The sequence below is a fragment of the Protomyctophum parallelum genome (assembly GCF_964188405.1).
Source record: "Protomyctophum parallelum genome assembly, chromosome: 13".
Taxonomy (NCBI): Eukaryota; Metazoa; Chordata; class Actinopteri; order Myctophiformes; family Myctophidae; genus Protomyctophum; species Protomyctophum parallelum.
In genome coordinates, this window is record NC_139708.1 from 48,633,886 (window position 1) to 48,652,297 (window position 18,412).

Below are 18,412 nucleotides of genomic sequence, written 5' to 3' on the forward strand. Positions count from 1 at the left end.
GATCCTTACTGACAGCCCACCTGTTCTCTTCGGCTTTTAATTGCTCTTGATGGTCTCATGTGTTTTTTAATGATGTACACAGTACATATTTGCCGATAGGCGCTATTGATGCTCTATTTGTCTCAACCCGCACTTTTTGTCAGCATCTGTGACCTGTTGTGCTCAATGTCCTATGTAGATAAAGTTTGATTTGATTTACTTTCATAGCAACTGCATTTGTATAAGATAGTCAGTCAAAGGTCCAGTTCTTCAATTAACCATCGATTATGTTCTGGCCTAAACGTCTTGCCAAATGTACTTGCCGACCCCTGATATAATAAGATACATAGTACCTATCAAGGTTCAAGGTTCAAGTTTATTTAGTGTCCCCGAAGGGCAAATTGGGTTGCAGCATAGACAGTACATTAAACAATGAATGAAACAGTACAGACAACAAACAGTTCACATAGCGGATACCAGAGTAAAAGGTGCACACAACCATTAAAGTGCAGGCGTTTAAAGTGCTATGCGATAGGTCATAAAAGTGCGTGTGCATAGACATAGGCACAAGATAATACAGTAAAAAGTAAAAGTGCTCATCATAAGGTTATATCCTCGATCTACGCACAGCAGCATTCAGTGTGTGAATAGAGACCGGGACAAAGAAATGTTTGTGCCTGTTTTTTGTGGCACAGGGGGCTCGCAAGCGAAGGCCGCATGGGAGAAGGATGTACTCTCCGTATAGTGGGTGAGCAGCATCAGATCGGATACACAGGGCTTTGTTAAGTACCTGTTTCTTAAAGATCTGGTCTAGGCCGTTCATTTGTGAGCCAATGATTTTTGAGGCCACTTTTACAATTCTCCCTAGGGAATTTTTGTCTCTGATGCAGAGATTACCATACCAACAGATAATGTAGAAAGAAATGACGGACTCGATGTAGGCACTGTAAAACAGTTTCATCAGAGTCTTGTCGACATTGAACTTAGCCAATTTGTATATATACCTATGTATATGTGTGTGCTCAAAATACGGTATATATCCCTCCAAACCAAGGGAACACTAAACAACAGCATGCCATTCCAAACACAGATGGACGAGCTGAAGGCCAGACTGATGGAGGCAGAGAAACCCAGTCCCAGCGCTGCAGCCAACACTCTGTCACTGAAAAGGAACAGTGTGATTTCCAGCAGTGTTAATGCTGCTCCACCTCCATTACCAGAAAAGCCGCTGCACCGTATTGACATACACAAGGCTGGGAATACTGGAGCTCAGGTGAGAATTTAAACACAACACACAAAATAAAAACAAACGTGATATGCCCACTAGTCACCATGCTGCGCCTGTGATGGTCCTTTTTACTGACACCTTAAGTTTAAAATAAGAATTGAACGCACAGAATATCAATACGAAGCAACTGAAAAACACGTTATTTCAATGGTGGTGGATGGAGAGAGAGTAAGGATTTTTGTCCAACCACGAAACGGCAACCAATGGGTGCGAAGAGGGGCACAACCATGGGCGGGACTTGACAAAGGGTGATTCTCATAATATAATAGAAACAACGATATTGAAACACCATTTACTTTAGCATGCCTATATTCAGTCTAAAAAATTGCAGAACTACAAGCTCGTAGCGCGGCACTTGCGCTACGAGCCGTCTACAATGGGATAAAAGTGACTAAATTGGGGAAAAAGGGGACAAGAAATGCTTGACTACTCTAAATTGGAGGAGGTGGAGAGGAGGCAGTGTTGTTTTCGTCGACTAAAACTGAGACGAAAAATGTTCGCCGACTACCTTTTTCCACTGACGAAACATAAATGAAAACGATGACTGTATTAGTCATCGTTTTCATTTCATAAGAGTCATTTCATAAGGCTAAATATACTGACGATTTCGTCAACAAATAAAAACTAGACTAAATTGTTAGGAAGGGACTTCAGTGGACAAGAGATCCACTATAAGTCATTTTACACTTTGATTGCATGCTGAAAAGAGCCGATCTACAAGCCCACAACGCGTCACACTGCGATGCGTTGTGGGCTTGTAGATCGGCTATAAGTGAAAAAAAAAAAGGTCATTACGACGGCATCAAGGCCCGCCTAAACATATTTTGCTCGACTAAATCAACTGTAGATTTCAGATTTTACCAGACATGGCAACCCTTCATTGACCATTTCAATAGGTGCACGCTAACCCCTCCTACACAATAGATAACATATTAGAAAATTGGAAAGAAAAGTAAAGAAAAAAAAGGAACTGAGTATTTTATTTTATTTTATTTATTCTCATTTAAAAATAAATATCTGTAATTCAGTTAATTTACAACAACGTGTTGGGAAAGTTTTGAGAGCAAGAGTGTCTGTCCTGTGGTCTTTGTTTTGTTTGTCTGTTCACATTTGTCGTTGTTTAACTGTTTTTTTTGTTTTTTCGTTTTTATCACATTTATATATCTTTTTTATTATGTATTGTATGTGGAATTTACATTACCTGTCTTTATCTTTCATTTTATATAACTGAATAACTCATTATTATTGTCAAAGATTGTCATATAAGTTGTCATATACAAAAAATGCCTAATAAAAACAGTATTAAAAAATATATATATATATATATATCAACTGTAGATTTAGTCGACTAAAGTCTTATGATATTTAGTCGACTAAAACTAGACTAATATAACACATGTTATACATGTGCATACAAACATTCCAGGTGACCAGAATGTGCTGCCAAAAACACCACTGGGAGGAGGATAACGTTTCTGTTGTGTTGTTTTCACGTCAGGCGCTGGTGGATATTTTACAGCAGGATCGCAGGGAGGCGGCGGAGCAGAGGCAAGACCTGTGTAACACCATCACTAAACTACAGGAGGAGCTAGAGAGCTCCGAAGATCAAAGGGACAAGGTGAGACTAATGCCGTTTTTAGAGTGGTGCAAACCACTCCCAAGGAACAGCAATGTCCGTGTTCACCTACAGTATGTGACTTTAACCTATGTGACTTTAAGTACCTATGAGTACCAGTAGGGGCGCTGTTGTGACAGAAACAGAGAGAGAGATAGTGCTGCACTGTCGCCTGCTAATATGAGAGAGAGAGGAGAGGGGAGTTGCAACACTCACACGGGTGTGTTTTCTTTTTAGGGGCAACAAAACCGTTCTAGGTGAAGGCGCGCTCTCCTCAGGGAGTCAAAGTTATAGCACATTTCAGCTACAAGGCAATTCATTGTCCTTTACATAACAAAACGTTCCGTTGCCTCTATAGCTGGAGTCCCAGTTTGAACAGCTGCAGCTGAAGGTGAGGACTCTCCAGCTGGACTGGGAGACGGAGCAGAAGAGAAGCGTGTCCTACTTCAACCAGATCATGGAGCTGGAGAAGGAGAGAGACCAGGTGAGTGATTTCCTCCACTAAAACTACGACGGAAAATGTTGACTCGACTAGCGTCGACTACCTTTTTTCACTGCCCAAAACTAAATAAATCAAAAAGGTATGATATAAAAGGTATAAAACCTGTCATTACGACACCATCACGGCCCACCAAAATGCATTTTTGTCAACTAAAACTAGACTAACACCAAAACATTTCAGGTGACTAAAACAGGTGAACAAAACTTATTCGAAAGACTATAACTAAAACCAAATCAAAATCAACGCTGGTCAGTGGGTGGGGGGGGATTTGGCGTGGAACGCGACTCTTGACAATAAACCTGTTTTCTCTCTTCTCTCAACCCTTCCTCTTCCTCTCTCCTAGGCTCTGCGCAGCCGGGACAGCCTGCAGCTGGAATACACAATATAAACCCGTTTTCTCTCTTCTCTCAACCCTTCCTCCCTCCTAGGCTCTGCGCAGCCGGGACAGCCTGCAGCTGGAATACACGGACTGCCTCCTGGACAAGAATGGCCTGCGTAAGCGCATCGCGGAGCTACAGGCCAACCTGGAGCACCAGCAGAGGGAGCTGGAGCGAGAGCGAGAGAGGAGCCAGGAGCAACGCGAGCAGAGCGGCACGCTGCACTGTGTGAGTTTAGAGACGCTATAGATGTACAGCAGTGGTTCCCAGAGTGGGGTCCTGCAGTCGGGGACCCCCGGGGGCCCTTGAGGGAGTTCCAGGGGGTCCCCATAGGTGTAACTCCGAGAGTGTACAAAGGGATCCAAATGGACCCTAACGGGTCCATTTCTATCAGAGATAGAAATGCCTTTAAATGGGGGGTCCGTAGAATATTGCATGTCAAACATGTCAAAAATGAGAGGGTAAAATCACAGTGCAGAAGAACAGTGCGACATAGAAATGCTTGACATGGGTATGTTCCCTTAATTGATTGTCACTTATTCTCCATATCCGTGTACCCCCAGTCTCACCTGTCCCTGTCTCACCTGTCCTGTTCCCCATGCAGTCTCACCTGTCCCTGTGCAGTGAAGACCAGTGCTACGGTCCGTGCTGCTCCCTAGGCCTGGAACTGACCCCACAGTCCAATGGCCCTCACCCGCTGCTACGAAAGGTCTGTGTTCACTATACGCAGAGAAGCGACTGTTTAAACAGTGTTGTGCTAGTGATGGACCTTGTTGTTTTGGTGTCTTAGGAGTTGTTGTCAAAGATTAGGCTGATGTAACTATGGTGGTGAGCGTGCTGATAGGCTGATGTAACTATGGTGGTGAGTGTGCTGATAGGCTGATGTAACTATGGTGGTGAGCGTGCTGATAGGCTGATGTAACTATGGTGGTGAGCGTGCTGATAGGCTGATGTAACTATGGTGGTGAGCGTGCTGATAGGCTGATGTAACTATGGTGGTGAGCGTGCTGATAGGCTGATGTAACTATGGTGGTGAGCGTGCTGATGCCTGTACAACGATGCCTGCTGTAATTCTTGTCTTTTCTGTGCCACAGTCGCCCTCTAGAGGTCAAGCCACGTCGAACTCCGTAGGTAAGCTTATAGTAATTATCTGGCAGCTAACAATGGAGTATATACAAAAAGGGAGACGATCCGGGCACTCAAAGTGAAAAAGAGGAAAGCCTTTATTTAATTGAAAGGCAACAGCCAACATGTTTCGACCATAACCGGTCTCCGTCAGGGCGAGAGAGGAGGATGATGATGATGAAGACCCAGTTATGGTCGAAACATGTTGGTTTTCCTCTTTGTAACTTTCAGTGCCCGGATCGGATCGGATCGTGTCTCTTGATCCCGTTTCATCTCCGGTGAGCACCCGCTTGGTTATTCCTGTTTTTTTTCTCCTAATAATGGAGATACCCGAACAAGAGGAAATAAATGTATTTTGTCTTTAACCTTTAATTAAATATTGTTTATCATTTCACAGATTCCCCTTTCAACTCGGAGGAGAATCTTCTGTCGTCAGTGAGTTGTTCAGCTCACCTCTAGAAGAACACATACAGGTGTAAATGAATGTATTTGATTCATAATGAACCTTCTTTGACTGTACCTTTACCGTACCTTCAGACAGAGGACAATGAAAAGGAAATAAACAGGCTGTCTACATTCCCCTTCCCTCCTTGCATGAATTCCATCAACCGACGATTCACCACCGAGTGAGTTTCCTTTTAGCCCAACATTAACATTTTATTCACCACCGAGTGAGTTTCCTTTTATCCCAGAAGAGTATTTAATCTGTGTCAAACACGTAACCTGGTCTATTTCTTTGAAAGGTTTGACTTGGACTCCTGGGGCAGTGATGAAAACATTACAGGTGAGATCCACCAAACTGTCTGCTCAGGTGAACAGGGTGAGAGTGAGACATTATCTGCTGTGTTTCAGGTGAACAGGGTGAGAGTGAGACATTATCTGCTGTGTTTCAGGTGAGAGTGAGACATTATCTGCTGTGTTTTAGGTGAACAGGGTGAGAGTGAGACATTATTGGCTGTGTTTCAGGTGAACAGGGTGAGAGTGAGACATTATCGGCTGTGTTTCAGGTGAACAGGGTGAGAGTGAGACATTATCGGCTGTGTTTCAGGTGAGAGTGAGACATTATCTGCTGTGTTTCAGGAGAACAGGGTGAGAGTGAGACATTATCTGCTGTGTTTCAGGTGAACAGGGTGAGAGTGAGACATTATCTGCTGTGTTTCAGGTGAACAGGGTGAGAGTGAGACATTATCTGCTGTGTTTCAGGTGAACAGGGTGAGAGTGAGACATTACCTGCTTTGTTTCAGGTGAACGGGGTGAGAGTGAGACATTATCTGCTGTGTTTCAGGTGAACAGGGTGAGAGTGAGACATTATCTGCTGTGTTTCAGGTGAACAGGGTGAGAGTGAGACATTATCTGCTGTGTTTCATGTGAGAGTGAGACATTATCTGCTGTGTTTCAGGTGAACAGGGTGAGAGTGAGACATTATCTGCTGTGTTTCAGGTGAACGGGGTGAGAGTGAGACATTATCTGCTGTGTTTCAGTTGAACGGGGTGAGAGTGAGACATTATCTGCTGTGTTTCATGTGAGAGTGAGACATTATCTGCTGTGTTTCAGGTGAACAGGGTGAGAGTGAGACATTATCTGCTGTGTTTCAGGTGAACGGGGTGAGAGTGAGACATTATCTGCTGTGTTTCAGTTGAACAGGGTGAGAGTGAGACATTATCTGCTGTGTTTCAGGTGAACAGGGTGAGAGTGAGACATTATCTGCTGTGTTTCAGGTGAACAGGGTGAGAGTGAGACATTATCTGCTGTGTTTCAGGTGAACGGGGTGAGAGTGAGACATTATCTGCTGTGTTTCAGTTGAACAGGGTGAGAGTGAGACATCTGCTGTGTTTCAGGTGAACAGGGTGAGAGTGAGACATTATCTGCTGTGTTTCAGGTGAACGGGGTGAGAGTGAGACATTATCTGCTGTGTTTCAGGTGAGAGTGAGACATTATCTGCTGTGTTTTAGGTGAACAGGGTGAGAGTGAGACATTATCGGCTGTGTTTCAGGTGAACAGGGTGAGAGTGAGACATTATCGGCTGTGTTTCAGGTGAACAGGGTGAGAGTGAGACATTATCGGCTGTGTTTCAGGTGAGAGTGAGACATTATCTGCTGTGTTTCAGGAGAACAGGGTGAGAGTGAGACATTATCTGCTGTGTTTCAGGTGAACAGGGTGAGCGTGAGACATTATCTGCTGTGTTTCAGGTGAACAGGGTGAGAGTGAGACATTATCTGCTGTGTTTCAGGTGAACAGGGTGAGAGTGAGACATTACCTGCTTTGTTTCAGGTGAACGGGGTGAGAGTGAGACATTATCTGCTGTGTTTCAGGTGAACAGGGTGAGAGTGAGACATTATCTGCTGTGTTTCAGGTGAACAGGGTGAGAGTGAGACATTATCTGCTGTGTTTCAGGTGAACGGGGTGAGAGTGAGACATTATCTGCTGTGTTTCATGTGAGAGTGAGACATTATCTGCTGTGTTTCATGTGAGAGTGAGACATTATCTGCTGTGTTTCAGGTGAACAGGGTGAGAGTGAGACATTATCTGCTGTGTTTCAGGTGAACGGGGTGAGAGTGAGACATTATCTGCTGTGTTTCAGTTGAACAGGGTGAGAGTGAGACATTATCTGCTGTGTTTCAGGTGAACAGGGTGAGAGTGAGACATTATCTGCTGTGTTTCAGGTGAACAGGGTGAGAGTGAGACATTATCTGCTGTGTTTCAGGTGAACGGGGTGAGAGTGAGACATTATCTGCTGTGTTTCAGTTGAACAGGGTGAGAGTGAGACATTATCTGCTGTGTTTCAGGTGAACAGGGTGAGAGTGAGACATTATCTGCTGTGTTTCAGGTCAACAGGGTGAGAGTGAGACATTATCTGCTGTGTTTCAGGTCAACAGGGTGAGAGTGAGACATTACGTGCTTTGTTTCAGGTGAACAGGGTGAGAGTGAGACATTATCTGCTGTGTTTCAGGTGAACGGGGTGAGAGTGAGACATTATCTGCTGTGTTTCAGGTGAACAGGGTGAGAGTGAGACATTATCTGCTGTGTTTCGGGTGAACAGGGTGAGAGTGAGACATTATCTGCTGTGTTTCAGGTGAACGGGGTGAGAGTGAGACATTATCTGCTGTGTTTCAGGTGAACGGGGTGAGAGTGAGACATTATCTGCTGTGTTTCAGGTGAACGGGGTGAGAGTGAGACATTATCTGCTGTGTTTCAGGTGAACAGGGTGAGAGTGAGACATTATCTGCTGTGTTTCAGGTGAACGGGGTGAGAGTGAGACATTATCTGCTGTGTTTCAGGTGAACAGGGTGAGAGTGAGACATTATCTGCTGTGTTTCAGGTGAACGGGGTGAGAGTGAGACATTATCTGCTGTGTTTCAGGTGAACAGGGTGAGAGTGAGACATTATCTGCTGTGTTTCAGGTGAGAGTGAGACATTATCTGCTGTGTTTCAGGTGAGCAGGGTGAGAGTGAGACATTATCTGCTGTGTTTCAGGTGAACAGGGTGAGAGTGAGACATTATCTGCTGTGTTTCAGGTGAGCAGGGTGAGAGTGAGACATTATCTGCTGTGTTTCAGGTGAACAGGGTGAGAGTGAGACATTATCTGCTGTGTTTCAGGTGAACGGGGTGAGAGTGAGACATTATCTGCTGTGTTTCAGGTGAACAGGGTGAGAGTGAGACATTATCTGCTGTGTTTCAGGTGAGAGTGAGACATTATCTGCTGTGTTTCAGGTGAGCAGGGTGAGAGTGAGCCTTCTCTGTGGGATTCTTGGAGCTCTCTGCACTCTCATCTCTTCCCCCCTGATCTGGTCAACCTGCCTCCAGTCCCTCCACACAAACCTAAGCCAAATATTCTAGGGTAAGCCAATGACTGCAACCGGAAAGCCAAGTACCAGCACGATGGACACTCCCTGGACTTATCTTTTTAGCCTAAATGTCTGACTGTACCTTGTGCTGTTTACATAAAGACAAAGTAATCAATCAGTCAGTCAGTCAGCTGCTCCTGGACATTGCCTTTATTGTATACATATTTAAAACAACAGCTAAGAATAAAATGACAAATCTATAAAGTGCCTTTGAATCAGAAAACAAGTGTAAAAGACAGCCTAAGGGTGTCACTGAAGGAAGGGTACAGTAGCTGGGTTGGAGTCATGGAGGTCCACAACACATTCCATGGCAACCGAGATACAGTGTGTGTTGCTGTTTAGGACTAACAGTGGACGGACTGACCAGCTGCCCTACATCACCGTTGATTGATTACTTTATTGAAAAATACATTTCAAAAGGGTGGAGTCACAAGAAAGCCGTCAGGCTTGTTTCCGTTGTGATCCTCTTGGGGAACGGGGAGCAAACAGTACAATACAGACAAAAACACCTTTGTAGACAAAAACAAACAAAATGGAAACACAAAAACAGAACAAATTTGTAAAAACTGACCAAATAAAACTTTTTTTTTTCATTTTTTTTTTGTGTTATTTATCTATTCTACACAAAAAAAGTCAATATACTTGGAATAAAAAATGTAGGACATGTTATCGGCCAACCATCTTACCATCCTGTAGCTAAAACACTACAGTCTTATTGTCTGTTTTATTACACTTTGTACACTATCAATTCTAGTATTCTACTTCTTTTTCACCCATTAGTTAGGAGGGTGCTCAAAGGACTTATATATAGTTTTCTTAACCCATTCTGACCTGAGATCAGATTCTAAAAAAATGTCTTCTACATCCTGACAGTTTTCTGAAAAAGCCATGTTTCTATGTCAGTCGTCAGTCATTTTTCAAAAATAGCAGACCTACAAGCTCGTAGCGCGCCACTCGGTGGCGCGCTATGAGCTTGTAGATCTGCTATTTTTCAATAGCTAAATTACAACATAATGTTTTAAAATGGATTAAACAAAACACATATTTTTCTCCTGCTTCCCTGTCCTCGTCCTCCACCGCTTCCAGGGTGGAAACCCCGTCTCCGCCATCCAGCCCACCCACCGACCTGAAACCAGGAAGATCCGGTCTAGCGGACGGCATCACAATTGTCGGGGGCAACCAGACTGGGATCTTTGTCAGCAGTGTGAGAGCGGGGTCACCTGCTGAGGACTGTGGACTTAAGGAGGGCAGCGAGCTGCTGGAGGTGTGTTGAAGAGTGTGTGTGTGTGTGTGCGTGTGTGTGTGTGTGTGTGTGTGTGTGTGTGTGTGTGTGTGTGTGTGTGTGTGAGTGAGAGAGTGTGTGCATTTGTGACACATTTGAGAGTGTGTTTGCATGCGTATGCACTGGTATACTGAGCACTTGTAATTGCCCAAGTAGAGCACAGACCACTTTAAAGTTGTTATAAGCAATAATATGTCAAAATGTTAATGACTTAAAAAATAAAATAAAAAATGGTATTCAGACAGCCAGTGATGAGTAAAACACTCCCACACTCCCACATCTAGGGGCCACAATCTGCATTCAAAGATGTTCCTAGAAGCTTTGTCATTGGTAGAAAAAAAAAAAACAGGTCAAAATTGACTAACCAATCAGGTAGAAAGTAGACAGGCAAATCGACCAATGACAAAGTAATGTTATGAAAATGTATTCCACTGTTTGCCTGTCTATTTTCCAGTTTTGTGTTTCCTGTGAGGACTGCGGATGAAAATTAGAAACTGTGCTACAGTATATCCGGTGTGTTTACGTCCATGTATGTGACGTCCATTAATATGCATCGTCCTGTCCAAATAACCCATTCTGAACGGGCACCCATTTTGGTGTCAGCATCATGTTATGCTTTAGCTATTGAAAAATAGCAGATCTACAAGCTCATAGCGCGCCACCGAGTGGCGCGCTACGAGCTTGTAGGTCTGCTATTTTTTTTTTTATCGAAGAACGACTGACATTTTTAGAATCTGATCTCAGGTCAGAATGAGTACATCAGACCAGTGTGTGTCCAGTGGAAACCTCGTATGAATCTGATCTCAGGTCAGAATGGGATAAACAACATAAAGTGTCTCTCTTCCACTGTGCCCATGCAGCTGGAGCGGGTTCTGTTCGGTGGGGGCAGTGTGCTGCTGGCACAGTGCACTGGAGAGGTGGCCCATTTCTCTCTACAGTGGTGGACGGAACCGTCATCCCTCACCCACCGGACCAACACGGAGGGTGGGCTTCATCTCATACCTTGATGTTTCAGGGGGCCGCTATAGACCGATTCACAGAGGGGTGCCCTGGGCGCGGCCATTACTGAGGTGTAATCCATGGAGCAGGTGCTCCGTAGGCCAGGTGTGGCTAATCAGTGCTGCTGCACTCAATGTTACACCTCAGTAATGGCCGCACCCAGGAAACCCTCTGTGAATCGGTCTATAGTCAGTGTTGATTTTGATTTTAGTCTCTTGAATAGTTTTCATTTAGTCACCTGGAATGTGTGTTAGTGTAAGTCTAGATTTAGTCGACTAAATATCATAGGATTTTAGTCGACTAAATCTACAGTTGATTTAGTCGACTAAAATGTATTTTGGCGGGTCTTGATGCCGTCGTAATGACTGTTTTTACACTTGCTGAAAATAGCCGATCTACAAGCTCACGACGCGTTGTGAGCTTGTAGCTTTGTATTTTCAGCATGCAACCAAGTGTAAACTGATTACTGGATACTGGATCTGTTGTCCACTAGTCCCTTCATAACATTTTAGTCTAGTTTTTATTTGTTTTTATTTTGTCTTAGTTTTAGTCGTCATAGCTTAGTTTTCACTTAGTTTCCATTTAGTTTTCGTCAGTGGAAAAAGGTAGTCGACGGACATTTTTCGTCTTAGTTTTAGTCGACGAAAACAACACCGCCGCTAGCCCCTCCTATGCCCAGCTTTGTGTGTCTGTCGGTTTCAGGGTGGTCAGGGTGAACAGGGTGGTCAGGTTAAGGCCTATTCATAGTCTGGATTTTCGGTGGTGAGGTGACCACCGCGAAATAACTTTGAGCGGTGGTGAGTAAAAACAGAGAGAAGGACTGGAGCGGTGGCGGTTGTTTGCTCTTCACCGCGGCTCAGTGACGTCATGTTGTAGTTCGGTGGTCACCTCAGTGACGTCATGTTGTAGTTCGGAGGTCACCTCAGTGACGTCATGTTGTAGTTCGGTGGTCACCTCAGTGACGTCATGTTGTAGTTCGGTGGTCACCTCACCACCGAAAATCCAGACTATATATGAGACTTCAGGGATGTCAGGGTGGTCAGGTCAGGGTGGACAGGGTGGTCAGGTTTCAGGGTGGACAGGGTGGACAGGTTTCAGGGTGGTCAGGTCAGGGTGGACAGGTTTCAGGGTGGACAGGGTGGTCAGGGTGGACAGGTTTCAGGGTGGACAGGGTGGTCAGGTCAGGGTGGACAGGGTGGTCAGGGTGGACAGGTTTCAGGGTAGACAGGGTGGTCAGGGTGGACAGGTTTCAGGGTGGTCAGGGTGGTCAGGGTGGACAGGTTTTAGGGTGGTCAGGGTGGACAGGTTTCAGGGTGGTCAGGTTGGACAGGTTTTAGGGTGGTCAGGGTGGTCAGGGTGGACAGGTTTCAGGGTGGACAGGGTGGTCAGGGTGGACAGGTTTCAGGGTGGACAGGGTGGTCAGGGTGGACAGGTTTCAGGGTGGTCAGGGTGGTCAGGGTGGACAGGTTTTAGGGTGGTCAGGGTGGACAGGTTTCAGGGTGGTCAGGTTGGACAGGTTTTAGGGTGGTCAGGGTGGTCAGGGTGGACAGGTTTCAGGGTGGTCAGGGTGGACAGGTTTCAGGGTGGTCAGGGTGGACAGGTTTCAGGGTGGTCAGGGTGGACAGGTTTCAGGGTGGACAGGGTGGACAGGTTTCAGGGTGGACAGGTCAGGGTGGACAGGTTTCAGGGTGGTCAGGGTGGTCGGGTCAGGGAGTGACAGGTTTCAGGGTGGACAGGGTGGTCAGGGTGGACAGGTTTCAGGGTGGTCAGGGTGGACAGGTTTCAGGGTGGTCAGGGTGATCGGGTCAGGGTGGACAGGTTTCAGGGTGGACAGGGTGGTCGGGTCAGGGTGGACAGGTTTCAGGGTGGTCGGGGTCAGGGTGGACGGGTTTCAGGGTGGTCGGGGTCAGGGTGGACAGGGTGGTCGGGTCAGGGTGGACAGGTTTCAGGGTGGTCAGGGTGGTCAGGGTGGACAGGTTTCAGGGTGGTCAGGGTGGTCGGGTCAGGGTGGACAGGTTTCAGGGTGGTCGGGGTGGTCGGGTCAGGGTGGACAGGTTTCAGGGTGGTCGGGGTCAGGGTGGATGGATGCTAAGCTCCCCTGTTCTTGTCCTCACAGCCTACTCCAGGTTGTGCTCCCAGCTCTCCTCGTCCTCCTTCCTGGGAGCCGACTCGTTCTACGTGCGCGTCAACCTGGACATGGACCCCCACGGCGACCCGCCCTGCTTCGGGGCTCGCTGCGATGACATCGTGCACGTGACAGACACGCGCTACAACGGGCGCTACCAGTGGCGCTGCTCCCTGGTGGAGCCGCGCACGGCCAAGCCCCTGCAGGCAGGGGCCATGCCCAACTACAACAGGTGCAGTACAGACAGGGGTTTGCCTGTGACCCCAAAAAGTGCACACATACAGCAGTAACTTACTCTCCATAGCTAAAGATTGATCATATATCTATATATATATATATATGGGGTAAGACAACTCCCCTCTCTGCAGTCTATGTCTCTTTATGAGCAGGCTACACTAAAACAGACTCAAATAATTGTCAGTGATGTTACCCGTGTTTTAAATGGCGAGTTTGTACTTCCACCCTCTGGGAGAAGATACAAAGAACCAAAGTGGAAGTACGTCAGATTTAAAAAAAAAAAAGGTTTGTACCAGCATCAACTAAGATGCTGAACGAGGCTCTGAAACAGCAGTAAATATGAGCTTGTAGATCTGCTATTTTTCAATAGCTAAAGTATAACATAATGCCTAATTAAAACGCCAAAAGGGGTTCCCGCCCAGAATGGGTCATACAGTATAGTGTAGAAATGTTCCACTGGTCACAGCCATGACTACAGTGACCATAGTAACATTCCCACCCCTGATTCAAATAGATTAATTAAAAGCTAATACATTGCAATATACTGGTGTGTGGATTGTGAGAGTACAATGTTGATTTGGATTATTCCTCATCTGTTTTAGAGCCCAGCAGTTGTTGCTAGTGAGATTAAGAACCATGGCGTTGGAGCAGAAAACCTTTAAAAGGAAGGTGGTAAGTCTAATGCCAACTATATCTCATATTAGCTTTATGTGAATGATAATTGTCATTAACTACCACCATAATGATATGGCCGTCAGTCCGTCACGCCTCGTGACAGGCTCCATATATGGCCATCTCCATTATGTGAAGATCACGACACTGACCTCAGGGCATCTTACTGGTTACAATAACTGTGGTCATCATATTATAATCGCAGCTTATATAAGACTGCTAACCATTCGTGTTTCTCCATTCCTACATGTAGCTGTCAAAGAAGATGCCCGGGCGCATACGATTGGTCAAAGCTGTGGCTCCCAGCTGTCAAGGGATTGGTTCATCACCGCAAGTCTTGTACACACTTAGCCACCGTAAGCTCTGCCCTTAATATTGTCATGATTATAAAACTAGATAAACATTGAACCATGTGATAACTATTCATGTGAATACAGATAAAGATATTTTGTGTTTGAAATGTGCCTGTGTTTGTGGCCTAGGTTCGAACTTTGTGCACGTGTGCAGCAACATTTTAATTTACTAGTAATTGGCTGAAATCAATAATATATCAATGTTCGGATATTGACCTGCATGCCGCATTAAGTGATACATATATACACACACACACACACACACACACACACACACACACACACACTCTTTGATTTCTTTATTTGAATCCACAAATTACAATATTTTTACAAGGAAACAAATATAACGGGGTTGACAGTTCATGTTCACTTAAGGATACACATGGCACCTCCTTCTCCACACAGACAAACTGCCTATAACAGCCCAAACAGAGCAGTATTTGGCAAGTTGTTTGGCTTTGCTTTTTGTCATGCCAGCTATTCTTAGGCCACTCATGGTCAGTTTATGCACATGGCCCAGGCTTCCGAATATCAGTATGGCAAATCTACAGCGATACCCCAAGTTTGTTATACTTCCAAGTAATGGTTGATACTTAGAATCTTTATCTTGGAATGCCTGGTCCATGTACAAATCAAAGACACAGCCCACCTCCGGAATCAGGACCTCCTTGTGACTGGTGTCAACAAAGACAACATCAGGTGTATTGGGGATGTTAGCAAAGACATCGCATGCACAGCTAAACCAATCTGGTAACACTCTTGAATGTTTATACATTGCTGCACTAGATGGCACATACTTTCGAACTGCATCAGACACGAGGTCAACAATCCGGTCGTGGCGAGCAATATACAAGTTTTTGTATGCACTACATCCATTTGTTATGTGTGCGATGGATTCTAGGTGTTGTTCAGAATCATGATGGTTCATACAGAGTGGAGTGTGGGTGTCGGGATACCAGATTGACAGATTGTACTTGGTGAATTTTAAAACATCCTCCCCAATAGCAGCATTTTTGTACATCGAATGTGAAACAGAGTGATCACACACACACACACACACACACACACACACACACACACACACACACACACACGTCACCATCTGTGTGTGTTCCCAGGTCACGAGGAGCACCTGATCCCTTACAGTCTGGTCCAATCATCTGTGTGTGTTCCCAGGTCACGAGGAGCACCTGATCCCTTACAGTATGGTCCAGCCAGTCCAGGTCCGGTCCAAGAGGCCGGTCATCTTTTCTCCGTCGTTGCTTTCCCGTGGGCTCATCGAGAGACTGCTGCAGCCCGTAGAGTCTGGGCTGGACTTCAACACATGCCCACCAGGTGCACGCACGCACATACGCACGCACTAGAGCTGTCCCCGACTGAGGATTTGTATAGTCGAAATTAATATGAATACATTTGCTGTCAGTCGACTGATAGTCGACTGAGCACCCCCACCCAAAAAAAACATGGTGAACATCGACTGAGAGGCTTGTCATTAGCCAGATTGAGCGCAGAGGTGAGATTGAGATATTCTGGCGTCTTATCAGGCCAGCGCACTGTGCGATTCAAGTCACAGGCAGTGGCACATTGCCACACAGGCAGACACACTACACATGCACATTGGAGATCGATTAAAAACAGTCAGAAAGCATGTTCAAATGTGTTTATGTCCCCCACAGACCTATATATATATATATATAATAATACAATAATATTTTGTGAACATCGACTGAGAGGTGGTCAGTCGACTGAGACCCGTTCCGATCGATTAGTCGACTATTCGACTAATCGAGGTCGGCCCTAGCGCGCACACAGGAGCCTACACCATAGGCGGAGCTTGAACTTGACGCCTGGGGGTGCGACTGCTTGGCCAACGACATTTTTTTTACCTTTATTTCATTATTTTAGCGTTTTTACAATGCCCTAACCCCTAAAAATGAGTTATTTAGGTAGTACAGCAGCTCACACACATACACACATGCACTACAGCCATACAGCGAGTCATCATATCATGATAAGAGAGATGATTACAAACTACAGTCAGAAGCCAGAAGTTACGTTTAAAAAAAACAAAAAAAAAACACATTCTTTTTTTTTTTCTTTTTGCCAGGGGGTGCAGTGCACCCCCTGAACCCCCTCAAGCTCCGCCCATGGCCTACACGTGCCCTTGTACAGAGTGCACGCGTGTACAGTCGACCATAACGTGTTCTTTGCACCGTGTGTGTTGTGCAGAGCCCATCCAGGTCTCAGAACAACACGACAAGAGGGTCTTCCGATTGCACTCATCCACTCCAGAGCAGGCTTTGGGGGTGCGGCTTCAGACGATACAGGATGTCATCAGTCAGGTACTGTGACCTTTGACCCATTCTGACCCGAGATCAGATTCTAAAAAATGTCTTCTACATCCTGAGAAGCTATGTTTCTATGTCAGTCGATTTTTTTTTTTTTTTTTTTTTTTTTTTTTTTTTGCGGCTTACGCCTTTTATTTATTTTTGAAGGGACAGACAGTAGGCTGACAGGAAACGGGAGAGAGATGGGGGGATGACATGCAGTAAAGGCCGTGTCGGGTCCGGGAGTCGAACCCGCGGCACACTGCGACTGGATTACCAGTCCGGTGCCCAGACCGTTACGCTACGGCCTGGGCCTGTCAGTCGATTTTTAAAAATAAATAGCAGACCCAAAAGCTTGTAGCAAATCAACTCGGTGTACATCACTTCATCTATTATTATTATTATTATTATTATTTATTATTATATGTTCTTCTCCATTTCTACCTCCATGTCTCTGGATGTCTCTCTCTCTTTCAGGACAAACACTGTCTGTTGGAACTGGGGCTGGCCAGCGTGGAGGGTCTTCTGAGACAGGGAGTTTACCCCATCGTCATCCACATCCGACCTAAGAGCAAAAAGCACAAGAAACTCAGGTAGAGATCCATTTTGTTCCTCCTGTGTTCAAACAAACGTGTTTTTGATAGATTTCGATCAACATATTTAGTCTTAAGTTTTAGTCGTCATAGCTTTATAGTTTCCATTTAGTTTTCGTCAGTGAAAAAAAGGTAGTCGACGGAACATTTCTCGCCTTGGTTTTAGTCGAGGAAAACAACACTTTTAAAGGTATATTCAGTGATTTCACTCAAAAAACCTTAGGTTTCGTTTTTGCCTTGGGACCCAAACTTTCGTCCAATCAGGATAGAGAGTCAAAAACGAAACCTAAGGTTTTTTGACCCCCAGGAGTTAACTGGGGACAGGGAGGAACTCCTTATATGGTCAGCACACTCTATAGTAGAGAGGATTATCACAACAAAACAACAAAATAAGTGATATTTGAATTAAGTGAAATCACTGAATATACCTTTAACACTTCTTTCCTCCTTTTCCAGGAAGCTGTTTCCGCGGTGCTGGGAGGAGGCTGTGATGGAGGACGTGTGTCAGGTGGAGGAGCTCCAGTTGGAGACTCTGCCGATGCTCTATCACACCCTGGAGCCCAGCGCGTGGAGCTGCACCGAGGAGCTGCTCCAGGCCATACGCACTGCGATACACAGCCAGCAGAGGGCAGTGGCCTGGGTCGAACTGGACAGGCTCCAGTAGAACAATCGATAGAACATTTGCAGACCATACGACGTGGCTGTGTTTCCATCAGTTTGGAAACACTCGTTTTCAGTAAAGCATAATGTCCTGCTGCCTCTTGCAATAATGTGCTAATTCAAAACTAGAGATGTCCCGATACTGTATCGTATCGGGGAAAGTATCGGATCGGCCATTATTTGTCATATCGGGTCATTTCGGGATATCGGTGAAAATGCCAGTATAACCGACACAGGGGTAAGGAAGGGGTTGATACTATGGCAGGTAAATACAATGTTGGGACATGTGGAGTTTGCTTTGGAGTTGACCAAACTGCAAGTGCACATTTGAGTGAGGAGTCTGCTATAAACACAACACGAGATATGTAGCTAGATAGCTATAAACACAACACGAGATCACGACACTGGTATCGGTGTTCTGTATCGGTATCGG

At 45.4% G+C, this 18,412-nt stretch overlaps 1 protein-coding gene across 2 annotated transcripts in view; it reads left to right on the forward strand.

Annotated features, from left to right (window-relative positions):
* The window catches only part of LOC310869145 (caspase recruitment domain-containing protein 10), a 35,873-nt gene extending 17,873 nt beyond the window's left edge, over window positions 1-18,000 (forward strand). The window contains exons 6-24 of one of the 2 annotated variants that reach the window (XM_083779747.1): window positions 1,070-1,252; window positions 2,766-2,885; window positions 3,241-3,366; window positions 3,813-3,989; window positions 4,366-4,470; window positions 4,856-4,892; window positions 5,284-5,321; window positions 5,424-5,512; window positions 5,630-5,670; window positions 8,598-8,724; window positions 9,818-9,995; window positions 10,874-10,997; window positions 13,129-13,369; window positions 13,977-14,046; window positions 14,300-14,402; window positions 15,576-15,734; window positions 16,629-16,741; window positions 17,204-17,319; window positions 17,776-18,000. In XM_083779747.1, the coding sequence (XP_083635873.1) occupies window positions 1,070-1,252; window positions 2,766-2,885; window positions 3,241-3,366; window positions 3,813-3,989; window positions 4,366-4,470; window positions 4,856-4,892; window positions 5,284-5,321; window positions 5,424-5,512; window positions 5,630-5,670; window positions 8,598-8,724; window positions 9,818-9,995; window positions 10,874-10,997; window positions 13,129-13,369; window positions 13,977-14,046; window positions 14,300-14,402; window positions 15,576-15,734; window positions 16,629-16,741; window positions 17,204-17,319; window positions 17,776-17,983 (2,355 nt within the window). In that variant the 3' untranslated portion in view covers window positions 17,984-18,000. The remainder of the gene's footprint in view (window positions 1-1,069; window positions 1,253-2,765; window positions 2,886-3,240; window positions 3,367-3,812; window positions 3,990-4,365; window positions 4,471-4,855; window positions 4,893-5,283; window positions 5,322-5,423; window positions 5,513-5,629; window positions 5,671-8,597; window positions 8,725-9,817; window positions 9,996-10,873; window positions 10,998-13,128; window positions 13,370-13,976; window positions 14,047-14,299; window positions 14,403-15,575; window positions 15,735-16,628; window positions 16,742-17,203; window positions 17,320-17,775) is intronic. The other variant, XM_083779748.1, reaches the window with a different exon arrangement.
* The last annotated feature ends 412 nt before the right edge of the window (window positions 18,001-18,412 follow it).